At 46.5% G+C, this 23,081-nt stretch overlaps 1 protein-coding gene across 1 annotated transcript; it reads right to left on the bottom strand.

Moving 5' to 3' along the window:
* Positions 1-1,071: 1,071 nt before the first annotated feature.
* relt (RELT TNF receptor) lies at positions 1,072-22,227 on the bottom strand. The gene is given in 11 exon segments (XM_047036338.1): positions 1,072-3,139; positions 3,809-3,955; positions 4,054-4,416; positions 5,460-5,538; positions 5,954-6,034; positions 8,732-8,978; positions 8,980-9,055; positions 9,812-9,996; positions 10,724-10,816; positions 11,065-11,139; positions 21,876-22,227. Coding segments are annotated over 10 exon segments (1,320 nt in total). The 5' UTR covers positions 11,110-11,139; positions 21,876-22,227; the 3' UTR covers positions 1,072-3,135.
* Between the last annotated feature and the right edge of the window lie 854 nt (positions 22,228-23,081).

The following is a 23,081-nucleotide window of genomic DNA, read 5'->3' on the forward strand; positions in this document are numbered from 1 at the left end:
AGCTTTTGAAGTTCAAGTTCAAGTCTTTTATTTGTCAGATGCACAGAACAACACAAGGTTAGACTGGGCACTGAAATTCTTAAGACAAGACAACGCAAGCACCTGACATAACATAACATATAAGTACACAGAACAAATTTACATCAATGCTGAGCTTAGATAAGTGAACTTCCTGAATATACAGATAGCAATAAATGGTACACTATACTAACCCTAATGCACAAAAAAACCTGTTTCAACCCTATAACCTATCTAACCTAAGTGGAGTACAGTGCAATAGTGCAAATTTGCAGATCAGTGACTATGTCAATGACCAAACAGGAGCCTGGTGGCGAGGTACAGTGAGGTACAGTAGTGCCATGTTACTGAAAGAGCAACCAGTAGCTGAAAGTGACAGTGTATAAGTGACTAGTGTGCATTAAAAATGTCCATATCAGTGTCCATTGAGAAGCCTGATGACCCTTGGGTAGAAACTGTTGTCCAGTCTGCGTGTGCGCGACCGGATGCTGAGGTAACGCCTGCCAGAAGGCAACGGGGTAAAGAGACTGAAGGATGGGTGGGAACAGTCTCTTAGAATCCTGCTGGCTTTCCTTAGGCAACGTGTGTGGTAGGTGTCCTGTAGGGCTGGGAGCTTCCTGCCGATGATGAACTCAGCAGAACGGACCACACTTCGTAGGGCCTTGCGGTCCCGGTCTGTGCAGCTCCCATACCACACTGTGATACAACCAGTCAGATCTATCGGGAAGGTGATCTATGTAGTTGTGCTGAACCATAAAGGCTATTTTGGCAAATGCCCTTAGAGCTTTCCATTAGAAGCAATGGAGAAAAACTGTAACTTGGAGACGCTGTGTCTTATGAACATGTTTAATGGCGACAGCTAACCACAAGAGGGTGCCAGCTGCTCATTGACGATCTTGGATTAATGGTCGTCAACATTGTTTGTAGCATGTAATCTGCATAAAATCCACATATCTACACTACTGAATAAAAGCACTGCTACATTTAAATAAACATTGACTAGAAATGTATAAAGAACAATGAGTGAGAGACATACAAAGAAATAAAGGGAGATCAAGGTCAAAATACACCACTTTATTTCAAGAGTAAAAATATCATACAGAAAAAATGGAAATGTCATAATAAATACAATCTCTAACATAGAAGAGAGGAGCATTATATATATTTTTCCTTCCTTTGAGCAACACTTTGTTACATTTAATAACATCGGAAACATGGAAACGTTCAACCAATAAATATGGTCCAATCCAGACACGTTTAGTTCTGAACTGAAAAAACATCAACATATAATGTTTGTACTAACAATCCTTGATAATGATCCAACACTTTCATCTTTAATCCTGATGTAAACTGTTAAAACAGCCCTATTGCTTGAGCCAGACCACTAAGACTACTTGTACTGACTGGAACAAGAGTGTGCAGTAAACTGTCTGTACAGTCGTAGTCATACATTTTTGCAATGACAAATGTTTTGCAAAGTTTGCTGGTTCAGTGTTTGAGGAAAATGTTTTCACATGTTTCACATGTTTCTATTGAATACAATAAGGCACATTTCATATTTTTTTAAGCTTTTTCGGGGCAAACATTTTCAATATGCCCCGAAGTCCCCTCTTTTGCAGCAGTCAATCTGCTCTTAAAATCCAATCAGAATGATAAAGTGATTTCACCTGGCTAGAACAAGTTCACACTTTGCCCTGTGCTGATGATATGACTTACTGAAATTATGTTAGCAGTCATTTAATGCTAATGCCCAGCAAGCTTTGCAAACACAAAATGTATGTCGCTCCCAATACTTTTGGCCACGGCTGTATATTCCGCAATCTTTTCCTTTGGTCAATTGGTGATATGGTCCTAAATGAACAACTGATAAAGAGTCAGTAGAGATCCAAGCTTTAGCTGCTTTCACAGACATCCACCGTACTCATACTGTAATACTTAATTAGATTTCAATGGTGTTTTGCTGCATGTTTTAGTGTGTGTGGAACTCTTGCTAATGAGTGAGGAGAGGATTAAGCTTAATCATAATTCTACCCTAAGCAGATGTGCTGCTTTGGTCAATACAAGTTGGGCAGAGAGAACCAGGCTGGGGATCTTAATGACCTGGAATCATCTCACTGTCACTAAGCCCATTTAAACTCAACATGTAAACAACCTCACTGCTTCTAGTCGGGACCCCAGCAACCACAGTAGAGACTGTGTCACCAGTAAACCTCCCCTTTAGATTGAACTCAAAGGGCACGGCATACTCTCTCACCAAACTCTCTCTAAACAATGTCCACTTCCACCTCTGCAACAACTGCAAGCCCAGGTGTGAAACCAAAGGGCAAGCCATGGCCCCTATTTACATGTATGTACATGATTTACAGTGCCTAATATGCTTCCAGACGTAATCAAATTGGACCTAGTTTTGTGCTACAAGCGTTGCAAGTTCATGCTGAAGGTGTACTGTATGATAGGGAACTGTCGATATGTTTTAGAAACCCTGCCCGTAAGCTTTTTTGGGTTAAAAACATAATTCCCCATGAGCAGGAAGACCTACAACTTCAGATGTTCTGCATTGCAAATGTAAGAAGACCTACACTTGCTAACATTGTTGTAAAACCGGTAGAGAATAACATTGTTTTTTTTTTTGATAATACTTGGTGTTTCAAATATCCTTTGTATACACGTTTGTGTTTTCAGTGGAAAGGCGTTTTTCATGTACAATACCTGTGTGTGTGTGTGTTGGGGTGTAAGTAGCTGTATTTGTGTTTGCACAGTGTCAAGGTCTTCCACCCTCCACAGGGAAGCAAAACTGTGTCTAGTAGTGTCTTTGTGTGTGTGTGTTCCACCCGTCTTCCATATTTGATATAAAAAGGGCTATTTGTTCATATCTGTCCTCTTTTCTCCCCTCTCACCCCCTCCCCCACTCTCTCTGCTATCATTTTCTTCCCTCTTGTGAAAGTTGAGGATAAATGCTCATCAAAAAGCTAAAACACGTAGTCATTCATGTTAGTAATATGAGGGGTCTCCTGGCTAGCCTTTCCTCTGAAGGCTGTTGGAACCCCTCCTCTGATGATTTCATGACGAGGCAGTGTCCTTACTCGGCATTCCTCTCTTCCAGTTGTTGGCTTGGATTTAGCTGTTAGAAAGAGAGAGAGAGATGTGGTTAGCAACATGTTTTATAATAGAGGTAGAAAGAACAAAGCTACGACTTCCAGCGCTTCACTCTAAAATATCTACAGCGACACCTGCACAGCAAAAGAACCTGCTATGCCTCTTATTGCACACCAGAGAGCAGTGGGGAGTTTCCATGTGGGGCCTGACTCAGCGCTGACAAAGCAGACAGAACGCTTCTACAAGCTGAGACAGGAAAACAGACAGTGACTAGAATGATTGGGCAAATGGGTTGACTCTCTATCACTTCCTATCTCTTCTCTCTCTCTTTCCTTCTCCCCCCCCTCCCTTTCTCTCTCTTGCATGTGATGAGGGTGCCTGTGTGGGACTCCTCTTTATCATTGATGACTACGTAGTTTCTCACATCCCCAGCGTCACAGAATGGCACTTTTCACAATTCACTAATAGCCAACAGTAGTGTCTGTGAAGGCACAAAAAAAAGTGTCCAGTGAACTGAATGTCAAAGTCAGGAGCACCGAGAGGGAAGAGAAGGTGTAGAGTGAAAACATAATATATTTGAGGGGGAACCGGCATTGGTAGACCCAACAAAGGCTAAGACGAGAGATGAGACAGAGACAAACAAGGAATTAGAGAGAGACACACGGAGAAACAAAGAGGTTTGTCTTTTACTTACGTTCCCCAGTGGGATGATGATGAGGACGATGAAGAGCTGAAGAGGTCTAGAAGAGATCTTTTCTCCTCTGTTACGTCCCTTGTGGTCCTGGACCTTGGCGTTTCCATAGCTACAGGCTTTTGTTCAGGGATCTGGGCCACTTGGAACCTGTCAATCAAACAGGAGCAATGGCCATGGGATTTGATGTCAATCTTAACGTCTCATAGATTGACATATTCGAAGTGTGCGCGTGTCTCCATCCTCACCTCCCCACTGACAGAAAAGTCCCCCCAGGCCCCCCAGGCCTCCTCTCCCCTGCTTGCCCCACCTCCCCCTGACTCTGGGCACACTTGGGTGGGGTGTCCACGCACACTCCCCCCTGCAGGGGGCTCTTCTGCAGGGCCTGGGGCTCCAGGGAAGGCAGGATGAGGGACTGGGGGGGCTGGGGTTTGAGGGGGTCCCATGTGGGAAGCAGGATTGGGGGCCACTTGCGCTGGGCGCAGCGGGAGCAGTGGTAGCCGTGGCGGGAGGCCAGGCCTGACAGGCCGGAGATGGTGTGGAGGTGGGACTGGTGGGGGCACATTCTAGGGAGGGAGTGGAATTGAGATAGAGGAGATAGAACTGGGAACCTGGTGGGGGGGAGAGAGAGAAAGAGAGAGATAGAGAGAGACAGACAGACAGAGACAGACACAGAGAGAGAGATAGTGTGAGAGAGAGACAGACACAGAGGGAGATGCACGGTTGTTTAGTTAATCAAAATAACTCGGAATGGACAAATTACAGCTGATATGTAACTGTGTGTGTGTGTGTGCACATGCGCAAACAATACCATCCAATTGTGCGTCCAAAAATGCTATCCCTAATAACCCCCACTCCCTAAACTCTAAACCCCAACCCAGCGCCCCATCCTAACCATCATTTAAAACAGCCCGCTGTTTCCCCAGGCCCCGGGTTCTGTATTGTTCCATTGTGCAGGTTACAAAGGCGTGATCCGTGCCCGTGAATACAGACATGGGCCCCAGCACTAAGCTGGCTGCTGTGACCTTCATGACCCCTGTTGAACTCCAGTAACCCAATGAGTGGGTGAACAGAGCCAGGAATAAATAGCTTTCCAGAAGCTATGTGGGTGTCCAGAGCTTTCTAGAACTTTCCACTGAACGTCATGTACCTAAAATCCATGGGACTTTGTTAGCCTGTGGGAAATCTTTGTTCTAAACTGTGGTCAGGTCGGTTTCCGTGCCCTGGTTCTTTCTGGGACATAAAAGGCAATGGAGAGGACCAGGCTGAAACAGTGCTGACTTTGCAAAATAAATAAATACATAAAACATCTTACTGTGCGTCTTTTAAATGTCGCTAGGTGCCAGTCGCACTCCATTGCGAATGTGTGCAGAGCATCAATCAAAGTTGATTGAAATCTCAATGAAAGATAAACAGTATGGGAGTGGGTTTATTTAGTCTTTTGCCGGGTGACATGGGACATCTTCTGCCATCTCTCTCTCGCCTTTCTATTTTTATCCCTCTATTTTCATATCTTTTTTGCTCTTAACTGACCTTAAGCTGCACAACTCTGCAAAACCTGTATGTTTGAGTGTGTGTGTGTGTTACGCTGTACATACAGTGCGTGTATATACAGTGTGTGTGTGTGTGTGTGTGGTCGCTGCAGGGTGCTTACTTGATTGACGAGGCTTTACTCATGGCCAGTTGTTTGCTCTCGTATTCCAGCAGCAGTTCCTCCAGTGCAGCAGCATTTTCTGGAACACACACACAGTCACACGCACACACACAGTTTATTTTTACCTTGAGGAGAAAGAATCAATGTTGTGACCACATTCAACCAATCCATGACTCTGAAGCCTCAAATAGGGAATTGGGGAAATCGATAGGTGCGTGTCTACTCTCATTGATAAAACAATTTGTCTAACCATGCTGGAGACTGGGCTGTCAATGAAACATTCATCTCAACACTTCCTGGAATTCGCTCATATGATAAACTCATAATAGAACACTATGATATGGTAATTGCCTCCACCTAGAACTCTGAATGGCAATTCCATGTGTTGTAGCAATTGATGGTTTTCAACTCGACCCCCTGTGGTGAAAAAAGACACAACTAGCAGAAATTCAAGCGGCTATTAGACAGTGACATCATCAGTGAGGAACGCATACCTTTCTTCTCGGTGATGAGGCGCACCAGAACACTGATGGTGTCCTCGTTGGGGTCATCTGCTATGTAGGGGCAACCATTGGCTGCAGACAGAGAAGGAGGGACAAACGGATGAATGACCCAATCGATGGATGAAGGTCAAAGTTGAGGTCAGCTTCTGATCGTGATACCACGTAGGCCAACGTGGTATCAAAAAATATATATATTCTCCCACTTATACACAAACACATTAGAATAAGTTTGGGCCTATTGTGCTGAAGTCTCTAAGTTGCAGGGCCCATGTATGGGGGTGGAAAAAGGAGAATAGAGGTTACTGTGGTGACCACTGCCATTCTATACTAACAGGCGGGCCTAGAAAAGCTCACTCAGCTATCACGCTCCATTCAACTCTACTGCACAAAACCACACACACACACACACACCAACATGCACATACACTGTGCACAGACGGACGGGTGTCTTTCAGCACAACTGATAATAGTGTGCTGTAAGGCATAACAATAGCTGCCTCCACGGTAACAATTGCTATCTAGGGACATTGGTATCTGTGTGACTGATCCCATTGGTAGCTGCAGCTAGCTAGCAAATGTGCTAACTCACACAGAAGACTTCATAGAAAGGGACCTAGCCTGGCCTAGCCCCATGAGTGTTCCCCTTGAGTGAAGGTGAAGAGAAAACTGCCAGTGTAAGAGGTTTGTCTTTTGCCCAGTCAAGGCGGAAGCTAACACCATACAGGCAGACTACAGAACACTTATGTAAGTGGGGAAGAGGGAGGGGATAGAGAGAGGCATCAAAACGTGCACGGCCATATCGTTTCCCCCCCTCTCCTCCTCTCCAATCACTTTCTTTTTACTCTTTTGCATAACCTCCACACCCCCGCAATTTACTTAACGCCTCCCCTCTCCTCCCCTCTTCCTCTAACCCCCCCCATCCTTTCTTTGCACCAGTGCCTCGAGCTCTCTTCAGTGATGCACGCTGCTGCAGCCCCCAAAGACCAGGGGAGGGAGGGAGGGAAAGAGGGAGGGAAAGAGGGAGGGAAGGGTGTGCAGAAGTGAGGCGAGGAACACCTGATACAGTTTTCTGGCAGAGTCCTTGTCAGTACTGGAACATTCCCAACATAACTCCAATGAGAGGAGGGGATAAAAGAGGTGAGGGGAGGAGAGAGAAGAAGAGGAGAGCAGAGGAGTGGACGGAGAAAAAGAGATGGAGGCGGAGAGGTGAGAGAGCTAATTGAATAATTGATCCAGGAAAGCAGAGACATGCGAACAGTGTCAGGTTCTATGTAGATATAGAGGGGAGGAGGGGAGGAGGGGAAGAGGGGAAGAGGAAAGGAGGATGAAAGACGGAAGGAGGGAGGTTCTCTGGTCAGGTCAGTTAAGGTTTTTCAACATTGGAGAGGAGATAGTGGCAAAACATCAGACACCCAAACTACATCCACTGACGCAAATGTTCTTAGACGAGTCTGATACCCTTACCTTACTAGAATGCAACATCTCCCTGCCAAACCCGCCCAGTCAATCCTGGCACAGCCAACACAGCTGCGTAGCGAGGCCACGGTAACAAGTGTCATGGAAACAATCGTTTGTTGCCAACGGAAGATGACAGATGAAAGGTCAGGCTTCGAGACGCAGCAGCTGTGTCATTAGAGACATCAAACACAGATGGCTGTTTGCCTCCTCTCCTTTCTCAACAGGAACAACTCGGTGTCATCTAGCTCCTACCTCCTGTTTCCTACTTCCTGACTCCTATCTCCTACTTCCTGACTCCTGTCTCCAACCCTCTAACTCCTGTTCTCTCAATCCTAGATCCTCCCTTCTGCATCCTGACTCCAGCCTCCTACCCTCTACTCTCAACATCCTAACTCCTGCCCTCTGCATCCTATCTCTTACCTCCTAACTCCTCCCTCCTATCTCCTTCCTTCTAACTCCTACCACCTACATCCTAACTCCTGCCCACAGCCTCCAATATCTTACCTCCTAACTCCTGCCTCCTATTTCCTTCCTTCTAACTCCTACCCCCTACATCCTAACTCCTGCCTCCTCTCGCCATCATTTTATCTCTGACCTTCTAACTCTTGCCTCCTGCATCCAGTCCCCTCACACCTCCCTACTGCCTCCTAGCTCCTGCCTTCTGTGTGGATCACCGCAGATTCCCAGGTGACAGTGTGGACATTACAAACAGAGGAGAGAATCCCTTATCGGCTTGATTACCACAGACGGGTGTGGTGATAGGACACACACCCACACACGCAAACACACACGGACTCAGACTCGGTGGCAGAGTGCGTGTGGCGATGCAAACCTTTTTCAAATGGGAAATGTGTGAAATGACAACAGTGTGCGCTTGGGAACACAGAGCATGGGGACAGAGCCTGACCTCAAGAAGGTCAAAGGTCAGATCTCCAGAGATAAAAAAGCATTCCACATCTCGTTGCATACTAGGGCCAACGCGCAGGCCCACCCCATACACACATACACATGGCTTCAGGGCAATGCCTCACTGGTGTACTTATGTGTTTATACCAACCTAACAGTTCATACTACGGTTCTCCCTCTGTCCCTTGATCGATCCACCTCTTCTTCTTCTCCATGTCCCTCCCTTCCAGTTTCCTCTCTCCATATCTCTCTGTCTCTGTCTATTTATTTTGATACGGCTTTCCTTCTACCTCCCACAATTTCTTTTGCAGTAAAAATTGCGCAATTTGAGCCTCTTTGTCTGTCTGTCTGTCTGTCTGTCTGTGTTTATCTGTCTGTGTGTTTCCTCTCCTCTGTCTCTCTCACCTTCTTTCTGCGGTGTGGCGTTCTCCTCGTCCATGCCCTCCTTCTCGGCGGTGCAGCGGTATCCCTTCTTCTTCAGGATGTTGCAGATCAGGATGCCTAGGAGGCCCATCACACAGAAGATGGGCACCAGGGCGAACACGGCGTACTCAGCAGTCTTCTCCTCGGCGCTGCGCACCGCCGTGCCGTTCACTGGCCCGCCTCCGCCCGCCGCACTTTTCCCAACGGTCCGCACTGCCCGCACGTGGAGGGGGGGGGGCGGCGGGGGGGGCCGGGGCCACACAGGGGGGCTGGGGGGAGGGTTTCCCCATGGTGGTGGGATGGAAGCTGCAGAGACCACCAACGAGCACAAACTCGCGTTAGCCTCGTCTACCGTCTTTAACTTCATTACTTCCTACTTTGATGCTACTAGTTTCAAAATCCAGTGTCACACCAATACTGAGAACCAATATCGAGCTTGTTATCGAAAGAGAGAGAGGCAAAGGATCGTTGGAAAGGTTGCTGCTGCATATGATTCACAGTGTTATGTTTCCACAGCACCATGTAAGGGGATACTTGATTGCAATGCAGGGCCCTGTGGCCAATCACATTTCACCAACATACTTCACTACCAGCCCTAGAGTGAAGCTTGCTGAGCACAAACAGGAGATAGCGATGCAGAGCTGCATTAGTAAACTGGTTTTGTCTGACATTACGGTTATGCGAGAGAAAGAGAGAGTATGAGACATATATATATATTGCAATGAAATCAAGTAAATATATACAGAGGGAGAGAGACATATAGAATGAAGGAGACAGCTCTCTCTCTTTCTCTCTCTCCCCCTCTCTCTCTCTTTCTCTCTCTCTCTCTCTCTCTCTCTCTCTCTCTCTCTCTCTCTCTCTCTCTCTCTCTCTCTCTCTCTCTCTCTCTCTCTCTTTCTCTCTCGCTATTGCTGTGCAGTAATGTTTGGCATGTAGTGCTTGTCTCCTTTGGTCTCCTTTAATTTAATCCTCCCGTTTTTACTCTATCTGTTTATAAAGAAAGGAGCATCTACACGAAAACAGAGCTTGTGTGTAACCACAACAACAGATTTCCCTTCTTACCCAGACACACAGTCGCCACACACAGTATCTGAGGTTGAGGTACCAGGGGTCACAACCTTTCGGCCCAGGACATCACAGGTGGAGTGTGGGCGACAAGGCTCAGGGTCCAGGGTGTTTGAGAATGTGCCCATGGGGCAAGACTGGCAACGTACCGTATCCTCTGGGCTCTCAACCCGCCCACAGTCCTGGCAAGGAGAAAGAATGGTCAGAATGGTCGAAAAGAGAGTCGATATACATTTTTGGAAAGCCATTTATTCGGATTTGTTTATGCTTTGTAAATTATATGTTGAGTTTTATGTTTGAGTTGGCGACCTGGGACAAATAAAACAACCTCGTTTAGGTACTGTATGATAAATTATTTTATTTTTTTAAAATAATTATTATGATAAAATGAATTAAAAAAAGAAGGAAAATACTTCTTTGTATTCTTCCACAAGAACTGTGAACCATGAGACGTGTTCAATCAGACATTCCAGAATAACGACCTCTCATGTCTATTCCTGTTTCACACTGAGAGCTGAAATGCGTCACGCAGGATCGGGCACATGTCAAAAGGAACAAAAACACTGCACACAGCTCTGCAGGGGTTGGCTGCATCCAGCCTGACGGGTTTGAACTGAAAACGTAGGCACGCTGGGATCAACCACAGGGAACCAGACTTTAAACAACGTCATGTGTCAAGAATACGGTTCTGTTGACACCGGATCGAGGAGGCGAGAGAGAGACTGTCGAGTAGATGGGCAGATTGGGAAGGTGGAGGAATGGGAGGGCAGAGAGCAGTAGAGAGAGGAAAGTGTAGGGAGGTAGGATAGAAGGAGAACGAGAGGGAGAGAGAGAGAGGTAGGGATAGAGAGGTTGATGGAGAGAAGTAGGAAGGAGCGAGAGAAAGGTAGAGGAGGAGGAGTCTCTCACCTTGGTGGGCTGCTGCCCAGCAGGGCATTGCAGACACACACAGCCCTCCCCCCACTGACACTGCACCGCAGCAGTCCCCCCAGAGCCAAACACCTGGAACACACACACACATACTGGTCAGTGACACACACCAGTCAGTGATACACACCCATGCACACACACACACACACACACAGACACACACACGTACACACTGGTCTAGTCTACACAATAGTTTCACTAGCCAGTGACAGACAGACAGACAGACACACACACACTCACTGGCTAGTGTACTCTCTCTCTTTCTCTCTTTCTCTCTATCTCTCTCTCTCTCGCACACACACACACACACACTCACTTACCGTGAGAAAGACAAGAGCAGAGCAGCAAAGGTGGTTCCTCGTCATCTTCAAGATATTCTGCTATGAACATATGATCTACAACAGACAAACGGACAAAAGTGAGTTTGGAAGAATCTCGATCCAGCAAGCCAGAGCGACAGCGGCAATGTCACACACACCCTGCACACGCCACGGCATCACACACCCACCTTTGTCACAATAGTGACACAATAAGCACACTGACTGCTTGGTGGCGTGGCTGGAACAGCACTTCCAGTGGATCAGCACCAGCTGACAGTGGTGTGTCAGGCTGGAGGGGTACAGGTCTAGGAGCGATACACCAGGCCAGCTCACACACACACACACACACACACACACACTCTCCAGAAGTTCATGACCGGAGGCCATAGAGAACATGAGAGGTGAAAGCGTGGCAACCCTATAGTTCAAAAAGCAGTGTCTGGACACACACACACATCCAAACACCCCCCCCCCCCCACACACACACAACTCAAGCATATGAAACTCCCTCTACCCTAGCCAGCAAGGCACAATTGAGTACACCAGGTAAAATGATTTTCCCCAACACCTCCAAGAAACCTTCTGGAACCTCTGTGACCTATGCTCCATTATCTCCCTGCCTCATCCTCCCCCTCTCCCTCGCTTCCTCCTTCTCTCCTTTCCAGAAGACACTGAGTGAGGGAGTTGATGAATGGAACTGGACTATTACATTTTACTGACCAAAACACTTTGGACCAAAATAAAGGTTTAGACACGCTAACATGAGGCACATGTCTGGAAGAAGAGTAAAGACAAGAAAGAAGGTGAAAGATAGAGAGAAAGATGGAGAGAGAGAGAAAGAAGGAGAACCTTTTTTTTAAAAAGATAGAGACTCACCCCAGAGTGACTGCAGACTTGGTTGCCCAGGCAACGGACAGAGGATGCTAAGGAGGCTGACAGAATGCAGAGTCAGCGCCACACACTTTCGCCAGTTTGCCAAGTCACACACACACACACACAGATACTCTCTATATCTTACATAAACACACAAGTGTACACTGAGACTGTACTATCACACAGTCAAACACACAAACACATGCAGCTCTGTCTACGGTCCACTATGTGACTGCTGTACTCCACTGTACCTGGTCCTGTCTCATACCATGCTTGTGACCACAGTGATGGCCCTATCTGCTGCTAGGTTACGCCCCATCTACTAGTATACCACGCCTCTATTTGACACTAGGCCACGCCCCTATCTACTACTAGACCATGCCTCTATCTGGTAGGACACGCACCGACAGTAATTGATGCCCTTCTGCACCCATGTATATACACAACACACACAAACAACGCACACACACCCAAATATATATGTTACAACAAACACACCAACACAGAAAAAAAAACACTGATACATACACAAACATACACACACCCCTCCCCATACATACTCAAATGGTGGTGCAAATACAAAAGTGCACAATCACGCACACTACAATTATGTGCACTCCAGTTAATTGTGGTTGTGAAGACAACACATTCAGAGACATCGATGAGCACAAACAATAGGCTTAGTCATGACACCTGGGAAAACAATGTGTTCATATCCCAGAGTCGAGCAGAGACACAAGATGAGGGGTTGTTGAGGATGCAGAAGTGTCGGGGAGCTCACCCAAACTAACATGTTTTGCTGTGTGGTGTAAGCACAGGAGTCATAGGGTTCACTGTTGCACACACACGAGCGCACACACAGTGAAGTTTTTTTGGACAAACAAGTAAATAAAAATGTAATGAGTTTATGATTTTGGGCACCAGCGCCCGTTTGGGCAATGACAGGGTTCCGCTGAATAATTTTAGGGAGAGATAGTATGATAAACTGAGAATTTTAAAACCACCACTTTGAAAAAACAACACAGGAATGAATGACAAGAGCTTTTTCCTCTGGCCAAGGGGACAGGATGTGAGGGAAATGGAGCGATGCAGTGAGAAAGGCTGACATTAGCAAACCAGCAGATAGGATTTTATATATAGACCCTTCGTTAAAATACTATAAGAGCTTGAGGAAGGGTAATTACAAGTCATTCGGTCCACACACACGCCAACACACACACACGCGGACACACTGAAGTTATGGGACTGTTTGTGAAAAATCCCCATCTCGATAAAAAACAGGCAAAAGAGAGAAGCATGATCTGTAATTAAGAGTTGCCTTTTTGGAGAGTGTCAAGTAACAAATTGGAATGGTTTGAAACTGCCATTTCACTAGGCTGACCTGACATGACTTTGAGAACAGAATATTCCGGCAGGCTTCGAATAGACAAAGAAAAAGGTAGAAGGAGGCAGAAGGAATGTAAGAAGTGGTCAAGGAAGGTGGATGTCTCAAAGGCTTCTTGGGTAGCTAAAGGTCCCGCCATCATCTTTCTCTGACTGTCACAGAAGGTCACGTTCAGCGTGGGTGACTGTTTTGGCATGGACGACTTTGTCGCAACTTTTCGACAGCAGTTCCTGTCAATCAAGCACAGAGTCACATCCTCTTGGTGGCTGTCTGTGAGTGCAGGTGCACCTACTGAGGGTGGTTACATATCTCCCTCCCACCCCATCAGCCCTGCCTGGTCTCAGACATGGTGGGGCGTTCCATCTCCAGCCAGACATCTGCGTCTGGCTACGTTTACCCCCAGACATGGCCACCGCACGTGGGACTTCTTTCCTTCCTGTCAGCACGTGTCACATCCTCTTCCTCCCACCACCCCCCCCCCCCCCCCCTCTATCCCACCCCCTTCTGCGTTTCGTGAGTGGCGGTTGGCGGCGGCCTCGTCTATAGTTGGACAAGAGGCAGGATGGAGGCGTCTGAAATAGACACTTTCTCCTTTGCAGACATCCCATACCATACTATGTCTGTCTTCCTTCCATCTTCCTCCTCACCCCAACTTCCTTTCCCCTCTTCATCTGCTCATCCAGTTCTTACTCTCTGGCTTTCCCTTCATTAAAGTCGTCCACCCCCAACTCCTTCAAGTCCATATTATTATCTTTTTTCTTTTCTACTCTCTTTCAGGACTCTTTCTTTGTTCCCTCTCTCTCTTCATCTCATTATTATGTTCCTTTGCTTTACAGCAGACTTGGCCCAGTATTTCATTGTTTGTATTTTGCATTTTTCATATCCTCCTTCTGCTTCATGTTAGTGCCAGACATGTGCCTGAGGTTACTGTGGTCGACAGAGGAAAGGGGGACGAACGGGAAGGAATGGAGGACAAAGAGAGAGAAATTAACACCTCCCAAAATACACGCAAGAAGACGATAAAGTCAATGTACAAAGTCAAAAGAGTTGCGGCCACTCCTACACAGAGTGATATTTTTAACTACATGAAGACAACATTACACTAGTGTGTGTGTGGATGTAACAGAGAGAGAGATAGAGAGAGATAGAGAGAGAGAGAGAGAGAGAGAGAGAGAGAGAGAGAGAGAGAGAGAGAGAGAGAGAGAGAGAGAGAGAGAGAGAGAGAGAAAGAGAGAGAGAGCGAGCGAGAGGAGAGAAGAGAGAGGGGAGGGGAGAGAGACACAGAGAAAGAGAGAGAGAGAGAGAGAGGGAGGAAGGAGAGAGAGAGAGAAAGAGAAAAAGAGAAAGAGAGAAGCAAGGGTGAGACATGCTTCTGAAAATGTCTGGTCATCCGTTCCAAACAGTAATTACTGACAAAACATCCCTGTCTTTATCCAATGAAATAGCAGGGTATTATTCATACTGGTGACCAGTTGAGGATATATTTTCTTGTTTATTCTTCACATCTAAAAATAAAAATGCGGAATGAAGGTCCGGCAAAACATGGTGGTTTTAGAGGTGAAGACTTAGGTCACGGCCAGAGCGTCGGCTCTCTTTTCTGGTCTCTTGATGTCATGCTTCAGCTACGCTATGAGGAGAAGCCTGTGGAGAAATGAATGAGGGATGACACTGGCCGATGGAAGAATATAAGAATGAGGGACTAAACTAGGACCCATCTAGAGGTCAGGGTTCCAGACTCGTAGGATGCAGGTGCCATCTTGGATTCCAGACACAACAGCTTTTCTGTCCGTAACGGATGTCATCTCTTCTGAGCTCTGTCCACACTTTAATTCCATCTGATGGTGAGACACTGTGTCTTGTGGACATGATTGGGTTATGTCACAATAAATGGTTCCTCTATCAACGTCACTCTCTCTCTCTCCATTTCACAGGCTGGTGTTGCCTGACATCTCTTGTGTCTCTATCAGTCTCACCCGCCTGTCTGGCTGCTCGCCGCCTGCTCTCACAACACAGAAAGATAGACTGGTGGAGCTGGGGATGGTGACAGAATAATGGACACAGACAGTGTTGAAGAGAGAAAGAGAGAGATGTAGAGATAAAGACAGAAACAGAGAGTGAGGGAGAGTGAGAAAGAAGAGGAGAGAGAAGGAGAGGGAGTAGGATGCATCTAATTTCGATTGTCAGGGTGACAACCTCTGATGTCCCCTGAAGTCAAGCAGGGACACCAGAGGAGCAGAGACACCAGAGTAGAGACACCAGACAAGGAGAGACACCAGAGGAGACACCAGAGGAGAAACACTAGAGGAGCAGGGACACCATACTAACCAACTGCATCTCTGTTTGGTACGGAGCTTGCTGTGCCTCTGATTGGAAGTCCCTGCAGAGGGGGTTGAGGACAGCGAGAACATCATCGGGTCCTCACTTCCTCTCATCCAGGATATTGCAAAGAAATACTGTCTGACCAGGGCTCACAATATCAACAAGGACACCTCCCACCCGCACCATGGACTGTTCTCACTGCTGGAGAGAGGTTCCGCAGCCTTTGATGCAGAACAGCCAGGTTCTACAACAGCTTTATCCAACAAGCCATGCGACTGCTGAACTTAAAATAATAATCCCCCCATTCCCCCTCACACACCCTTACAGGACTGCTTCACTGGACTGTGTCATAATATAATTAGTTAGCATTTTTATACATAATTGTACAAGCATTTTTATACATAGCTTAATACATATAACTGGCCGTAATATATGCAATATATATTTTAGACAGTTTTGATACATAGTGTCGCCCATTTATGGAAGCAGATTCCTGGCCTACACTATCCTGAGCCTCCTGAAACGAAATTTCGTTCTTATCTTACTGTAAAGTGAAATTGAATGACAATAAAGGTGACTGAACTGAACTGAAGACACCAGAGGAGACACCAGAGGAGAGACCAGAGGAGAGACATCAGAGGAGGAGAGACACCAGAGGAGACACCAGAGGAGACACCAGAGGAGAGACATCAGAGGAGGAGAGACACCAGAGGAGACACCAGAGGAGACACCAGAGGAGAGACATCAGAGGAGGAGAGACACCAGAGGAGACACCAGAGGAGGAGAGACACCAGAGGAGACACCAGAGGAGACACCAGAGGAGAGACATCAGAGGAGGAGAGACACCAGAGGAGACACCAGAGGAGACACCAGAGGAGAGACATCAGAGGAGGAGAGACACCAGAGGAGACACCAGAGGAGGAGAGACACCAGAGGAGACACCAGAGGAGACACCAGAGGAGAGACATCAGAGGAGGAAAGACACCAGAGGAGACACCAGAGGAGACACCAGAGGAGAGACATCAGAGGAGGAGAGACACCAGAGGAGACACCAGAGGAGGAGAGACACCAGAGGAGACACCAGAGGAGACACCAGAGGAGAGACATCAGAGGAGGAGAGACACCAGAGGAGACACCAGAGGAGACACTAGAGGAGACACCAGAGGAGGAGAGACACCAGAGGAGACACCAGAGGAGACACCAGAGGAGAGACATCAGAGGAGGAGAGACACCAGAGGAGACACCAGAGGAGGAGAGACACCAGAGGAGACACCAGAGGAGACACTAGAGGAGACACCAGAGGAGACACCTGAGGAGACACCAGAGGAGAGACATCAGAGGAGGAGAGACACCAGAGGAGACACCAGAGGAGGAGAGACACCAGAGGAGACACCAGAGGAGACACTAGAGGAGACACCAGAGGAGACACCAGAGGAGACACCAGAGGAGAGACATCAGAGGAGGAGAGACACCAGAGGAGACACCAGAGGGACACTAGAGGAGACACCAGAGGAGACACCAGAGGAGACACCAGAGGAGACACCAGAGGAGAGACATCAGAGGAGGAGAGACACCAGAGGAGACACCAGAGGAGACACTAGAGGAGACACCAGAGGAGACACCAGAGGAGACACCAGAGGAGACACCAGAGGAGGAGACACCAGAGGAGACACTAGAGGAGACACCAGAGGAGACACCAGAGGAGACACCAGAGGAGGAGAGGCACCAGAGGAGACACCAGAGGAGACACCAGAGGAGGAGAGACACCAGAGGAGACACCAGAGGAGACACCAGAGGAGACACCAGAGGAGAGACATCAGAGGAGGAGAGACACCAGAGGAGGAGAGACACCAGAGGAGACACCAGAGGAGACACTAGAGGAGACACCAGAGGAGACACCAGAGGAGACACCAGAGGAGGAGAGACACCAGAGGAGACACTAGAGGAGACACCAGAGGAGACACCAGAGGAGGAGAGACACCAGAGGAGGAGAGACACCAGAGGAGACACCAGAGGAGACACTAGAGGAGACACCAGAGGAGACACCAGAGGAGACACCAGAGGAGGAGAGACACCAGAGGAGACACCAGAGGAGACACCAGAGGAGACACCAGAGGAGGAGAGACACCAGAGGAGGAGACACACCAGAGGAGACACCAGAGGAGGAGAGACGCCAGAGGAGTAGGGGACAAGCATGGTGACACTAAAGTGCCCTACACCAGTTGTGACCTGCTCCATGGTGACACACATAGTTGTTAGAACTGATAAGGTCAACAACACAACATCTTGAACAATAAAAAATACATATCCACCAGCTGATGGAATTGTTCCATAATGAGAAACGGGTTTCTAGAAAGAGAGTCTGTGCCAAACATATTGAGTTTACATACAGGCTTAGCCTTAATCTAGGTCTGAAACTCAGCCTTTATGAACCGTCTGAGAATGAGAGCTTGATAGTCTGGATGAGGGATGATATACTGGCATGGGAAAAGAGCAAGTCAAAACACAAAAACAAAGAGAAAATGTAAAAGATTTGGCTGAGATTCATATGTGCGTAAATTCTAGTTTGTGGTATTCTTCCTTACAGCTTTACAAACATTAACGAAGGATCTAAATGAACCCCTTATGTTAACACACCAATACACCTATGAAGCTAGATAAATCACCTGCAGTTAAACATTACAGACCTACATGTGAGGTGCCAAATTCCTGTTCACACACACGGTGAGGGGAAAATGCAGGAGAGGAATGCAGATGTAAAGTAATAGGGGAAAATGAAGAACAAAGAAAATGTTCCGGGGTCATTCCCACACAAGAAAAGAATGTGATACATCCCTCTTGGAATGTTACATTATTCCATGTGTATGAGGGTCTGTATCTGTCTGTATGTTAATGTACTGTAGTGAGTGAATCAGTTTGTTGGTGTAACCTTGACATTGCACTATAAGGGCTTAACTAAAGAGTGTCAAGTCCACATGCTAGTCAACACGGGTGGCACTTTCCTCTTCTCCTACCACTCCCTGGATTCCCTAACCATGAGTTTGCAACCCTACGGTCTGCTCCCATATCACACACACACACACATATACTTATGTATTTAAAATATGCTAGCTCGTGCTTGGCTATGCTCAATATCTTCATGAAAAGGCAAGCTAGAGGGAGTCTCAATTTCCTGTTGAGCAGATGCCGTGTCATTACTTTGTGCTTGATCTGTTTTCCAGTTGGCCATCAAGCCTGTCTGCGTCTCGCGCATGAACGACTCCCAGTGGGTTGAGGCCAAACCAACACCTCGTGTTCAGTACTGCCTTGTCACAAAGTACTGAACTCTAGGTTGTGTGTGTATGTGTGTGTGCTTGTGTGTGGTTCGGTTTGGCTGGATGTAGGCAGGGGGTAGGCATTTATTTTTGCCTCTCCTTTACTCCTTTACCGCCACTGGGCCATTTCTGCGGCCTTTCTACTCTTGTTTCAGTTGACCGAAATGCCACCAACCCATGTGACCTCCGACACACCAACTTTGACTACTCTGAGAAAGACAGGTCATTGATTGTGTATTGACCTCATCGGAGAGAGATGGAGTACAAAGAATGTGCACCATTCCAGAAGTTTCATAGCTATGGTCTCTGGAATCGATTTAACTGTTGCTGTCTAGGAGGGTGCATGTGTTGTGAAAAAGCTTACACATCACTCCGATGTGGTTATTCTGAGCGCCTTCTGAAAGTTCTGCTGTGTGATCCAAAACCCACCAGGGTCACTCCACTCACTGGTCTATAGAACATTCTGGGTCAGGGATATCTCGCCTACTTGTATTTGTATACTTTATCATGGTGGGTATGTGTTTGTCCTAGATTAGCTGTCTTGTAATTATGCCATGTCCAGGTCGGATTGGGATCCGGGATTCTTGAAGTGGGAATTTCCTTGGCGGGAAGGTTCCTGGCTGACATTGGGAGAGGGACCGCAGTGGCACGAGGCCAGTACAACTTCTGGCTGCATTCCTGGCCGCCGTGATGGACGGCGGGAACCACGGCTTAATTAGATGCCGGACGTGTTTCGCTGTTCTTCTGATATGAACGTGCTCCAGCCTAGGTGTGTGTATGTCTCTCTCTCTCTCTCTCTTATCTGCCTCTTTATCTGTGTCTCTGCACATCCTTCTGATTATGTTCTGTCTATAGCCAGGCTAGCAGCTCTCACCATCTCTGCACCAGTCTCGCCTCAGAGATAAAGAACTGGAGAGAACAGCTTCGTTTCACAGCCCACACCAGAAGATACCCCAAAATAGCCAGGCAAGGGTGGGACTATAACGGGATCATCCTATACTCTCATTTCAACCCCACAGTGATAATTATAGCTGGTGGTTGTAAGAACAATTTGTGTGTGTGTATGTGTGTGTGTGTGTGTGTGTGTGTAGAGGTGTGTTATACATAATTATAGTTGTGTTTCAGGGGTGTACCAATGTTGTCAGCTGGTTGCATGTGGCGTGATAGGATGTTCATTGTCTACTTCCTACCCAAGAGTGGGGCCTAGCCACATACACACACACACACATTCAGACAGATCAAGTGTAGATACTGGATAGACAAACTGAGCAACTCTTTAGTGCTTTGTGGAAAATCCAAGACAAAGTCATGAACTTACAGGCAAAGTTATAGACCACAGAAGGATTTGAAAAGTGACACTTTTCCTCTGGTTGACTTCTTCCTCTTTCTATTTTGCTCTGTCCCCCTCTCCCTCCTTCGGGATTTTCCTCAGATGGAACCATCGCTTTCATATAATGCACAAACACATCCAGACACAACAACACTCAAATGACAGACACTGTGGTAGCAAGGAGCTTATCATCCTCCTAATGATGATACAGTGATGAACAACTGAACATAGCTTCACGTCTATCATTCTCTTATTGACGAGATGAAAACCTTTCTGTTAGCAGCCAGTAAAGGGAAACATGGACAAACATGGTCAGGCAAGGACACTGAGACAGAGGCAGGGGAGGTTAGTTATGAAAGCACCTCTGCTCTGTAGTGGCGGAGCAGGAGAGGTGGGGTCCTATTGATATAAGCAAGCAGGAATGTGATCTTCTACAATGGAACTTACTGCCAAGAATTCCCCTTGCTTCAAGACTGGCTGCACCAGGGTCGGACTGGCCGTCGGGAGAGTCGGGAGATTTCCCTAACAGTCGGTCAAACGGCCATGGCATAATGCAAAAAAATGTATAATACACGGTCGTGGGCCGGTCTGTGTTTCAAAGTCCCGGGCCGTTTTTCAGTCCCAGTCCAGACCTGGGCTACAGCCTGACAACATGACGCTTGTCAGCTTGGGGATAGGGTGAAAAGTGAAAACCAAGGTGTTTAGGTGTCATTTTTGAACAAATAAATAATAATATGACATTTATTTGAACATGGACCACAAGCTAAAACTCAATTAACTAACTTTAGGAGGTGACACAGAGAAATCAGTAAAAACGGTAGTCCAGCCTCTTTCCAGACCGACTGGAACACGAGGGCGACAGTCTCCATCGTGTCGGGTTCCACCAATGATTATTGCAGTGAGGTCATCAAAAACCCATGGGTGGCCGCGTGGAGCAGTGTGCAACACGAGTTACAGTATAAAGTACACCGTATATGACGCCCCCTGTCACTTATGGAGGAGGAACACGAAGACAGTTATGTCTCACTTTTAACTTAATTATTGATCGGAAACAACAGACTCACTTTTCGCAATTAGCTACATTGGGTAGGCTACAGTGTACTCATACTATTCCAATTATTATATAATATTATAAAATAGGAAGCTATAGTCTAGGTAGATACTATACGTAGGCCTAGGCTGCTTTGCATAGCCATCCGCATTGCCTCCAGTGGCTAAATGTACAAATAAAAATGCGTCAACTTTTAAATTGTTATTCATTCTCTACAGTCCGTAAAAAAAGGTTAGGTTACAACCAATACAAAAAATCAGATACTTTGCCATATAAGCTTGCTTAACTTATGTTCTGTTAAAACAGCCTACTTTTGGTAAACTTATTAATTCATAACCCTGATTCAAATAATCGGTTTAGCTGAGATGGCAGTTGAATGCACCATTTAAGACAGCGATCTCAATTAGACTATCGGTGGAAATTCTAAGGACCACACACATTCGTGATAAACCGACGTAACTACGTGGTTCACCGCTAACGGACAATGCTGCAGTAAAAAAAAAACTGTCCAAAATGCTTAGTAAAAGTTCACAAACTTACCAGTTTGATTGATGAATGGGTTTAATCAATGGTCAGGGACGGGCATTGTCAGCTGTTTGTAAATACAAATTTGATTTCTCAATATACACATAAACGCCGGTAGGAAACGAGTTCCACTCTTTGTGTTAAAAAAGTACATACAAAAACTCACTGGGTGAGCTCACCGGCCGCTATACGTCACTAGTGAAATCCGAGCGTGTATGGTGAGCGGTCTCTTTCTTTTCTCCTTCTCTATCTGCACCCTCGCCGGTTCTCACGAGCCAATGCGGGGAATTAACGCGCACCGATGAGTGCACGGGACAGAGAGCCATCTGTCGGGATTCATCCGTCCTAGCCGGTTTAAGCGTCAGGGTGCCAGTACCGTTAACATGACGACAGAGGTTGCTTCTGTGAACTTAAAAACTATGACGAGTTCCTGCAAACAATCTGTAAGACTCCATTGTCACGGAAAGATAGTCATCATCATAAATCTTAATTCACTTACCGTCAGCACCAATTAAAGACAGTAACAATGCATAGCTGCCTGTTATGGCAGTGTGCAAGTCTTTTTAATTAAATAAATTAACGGTATAAGATTTATGATGCTGCTTTGATGCCGTAAGGTCTGACATTCTGCCTTCGAGGAAGTAACCTCCAGACACATTTGAAAAGTCATTTTTCTCTTTCTATGTTTGGGATTCTCTTTAAGAGCACATGGTCTTTTTGACTTTATTTTGAGAAATGATTTCTTGATGAAACTCCCACTTTTATTCAAATGAGAAATGTTTCCACTGGACTGAATGACTCAGTGTGAGTCAATGACACACATACACTATCAACATCTCATTCTACCCAAGCATAGGAGGCACACTGTGCATCTCTTCTCAATCGTTACTGTGTCTTCATTCAACGAGTGTGTGAGTGTGTACATTCATTCCCAGCCCCCCTGTATGAAACACACACACACACACGTGGATGATTTCTTATACGTGGGTGTTTTAAAAAGTGTGTTACAATCCATTTGTTTGCTGTGTGAATGATAGGAATGTGAGGGGTGAATAGTTTAAGTGTGTGTGTGCGTATGAACAGTACCTTATGAACAGTTTGCATTCATTTAGTCTCGTTATATCTCATGACATGATATCTCAAGACAATACATGCCATTGTGTTGGTTTATAGTGAGGTTTGTGCTCAATTTACTGAGGTTGTGTTGGGTTTCTCTCTTTC

The sequence above is a fragment of the Hypomesus transpacificus genome, chromosome 15 (genome assembly GCF_021917145.1).
Source record: "Hypomesus transpacificus isolate Combined female chromosome 15, fHypTra1, whole genome shotgun sequence".
Taxonomy (NCBI): domain Eukaryota; kingdom Metazoa; phylum Chordata; class Actinopteri; order Osmeriformes; family Osmeridae; genus Hypomesus; species Hypomesus transpacificus.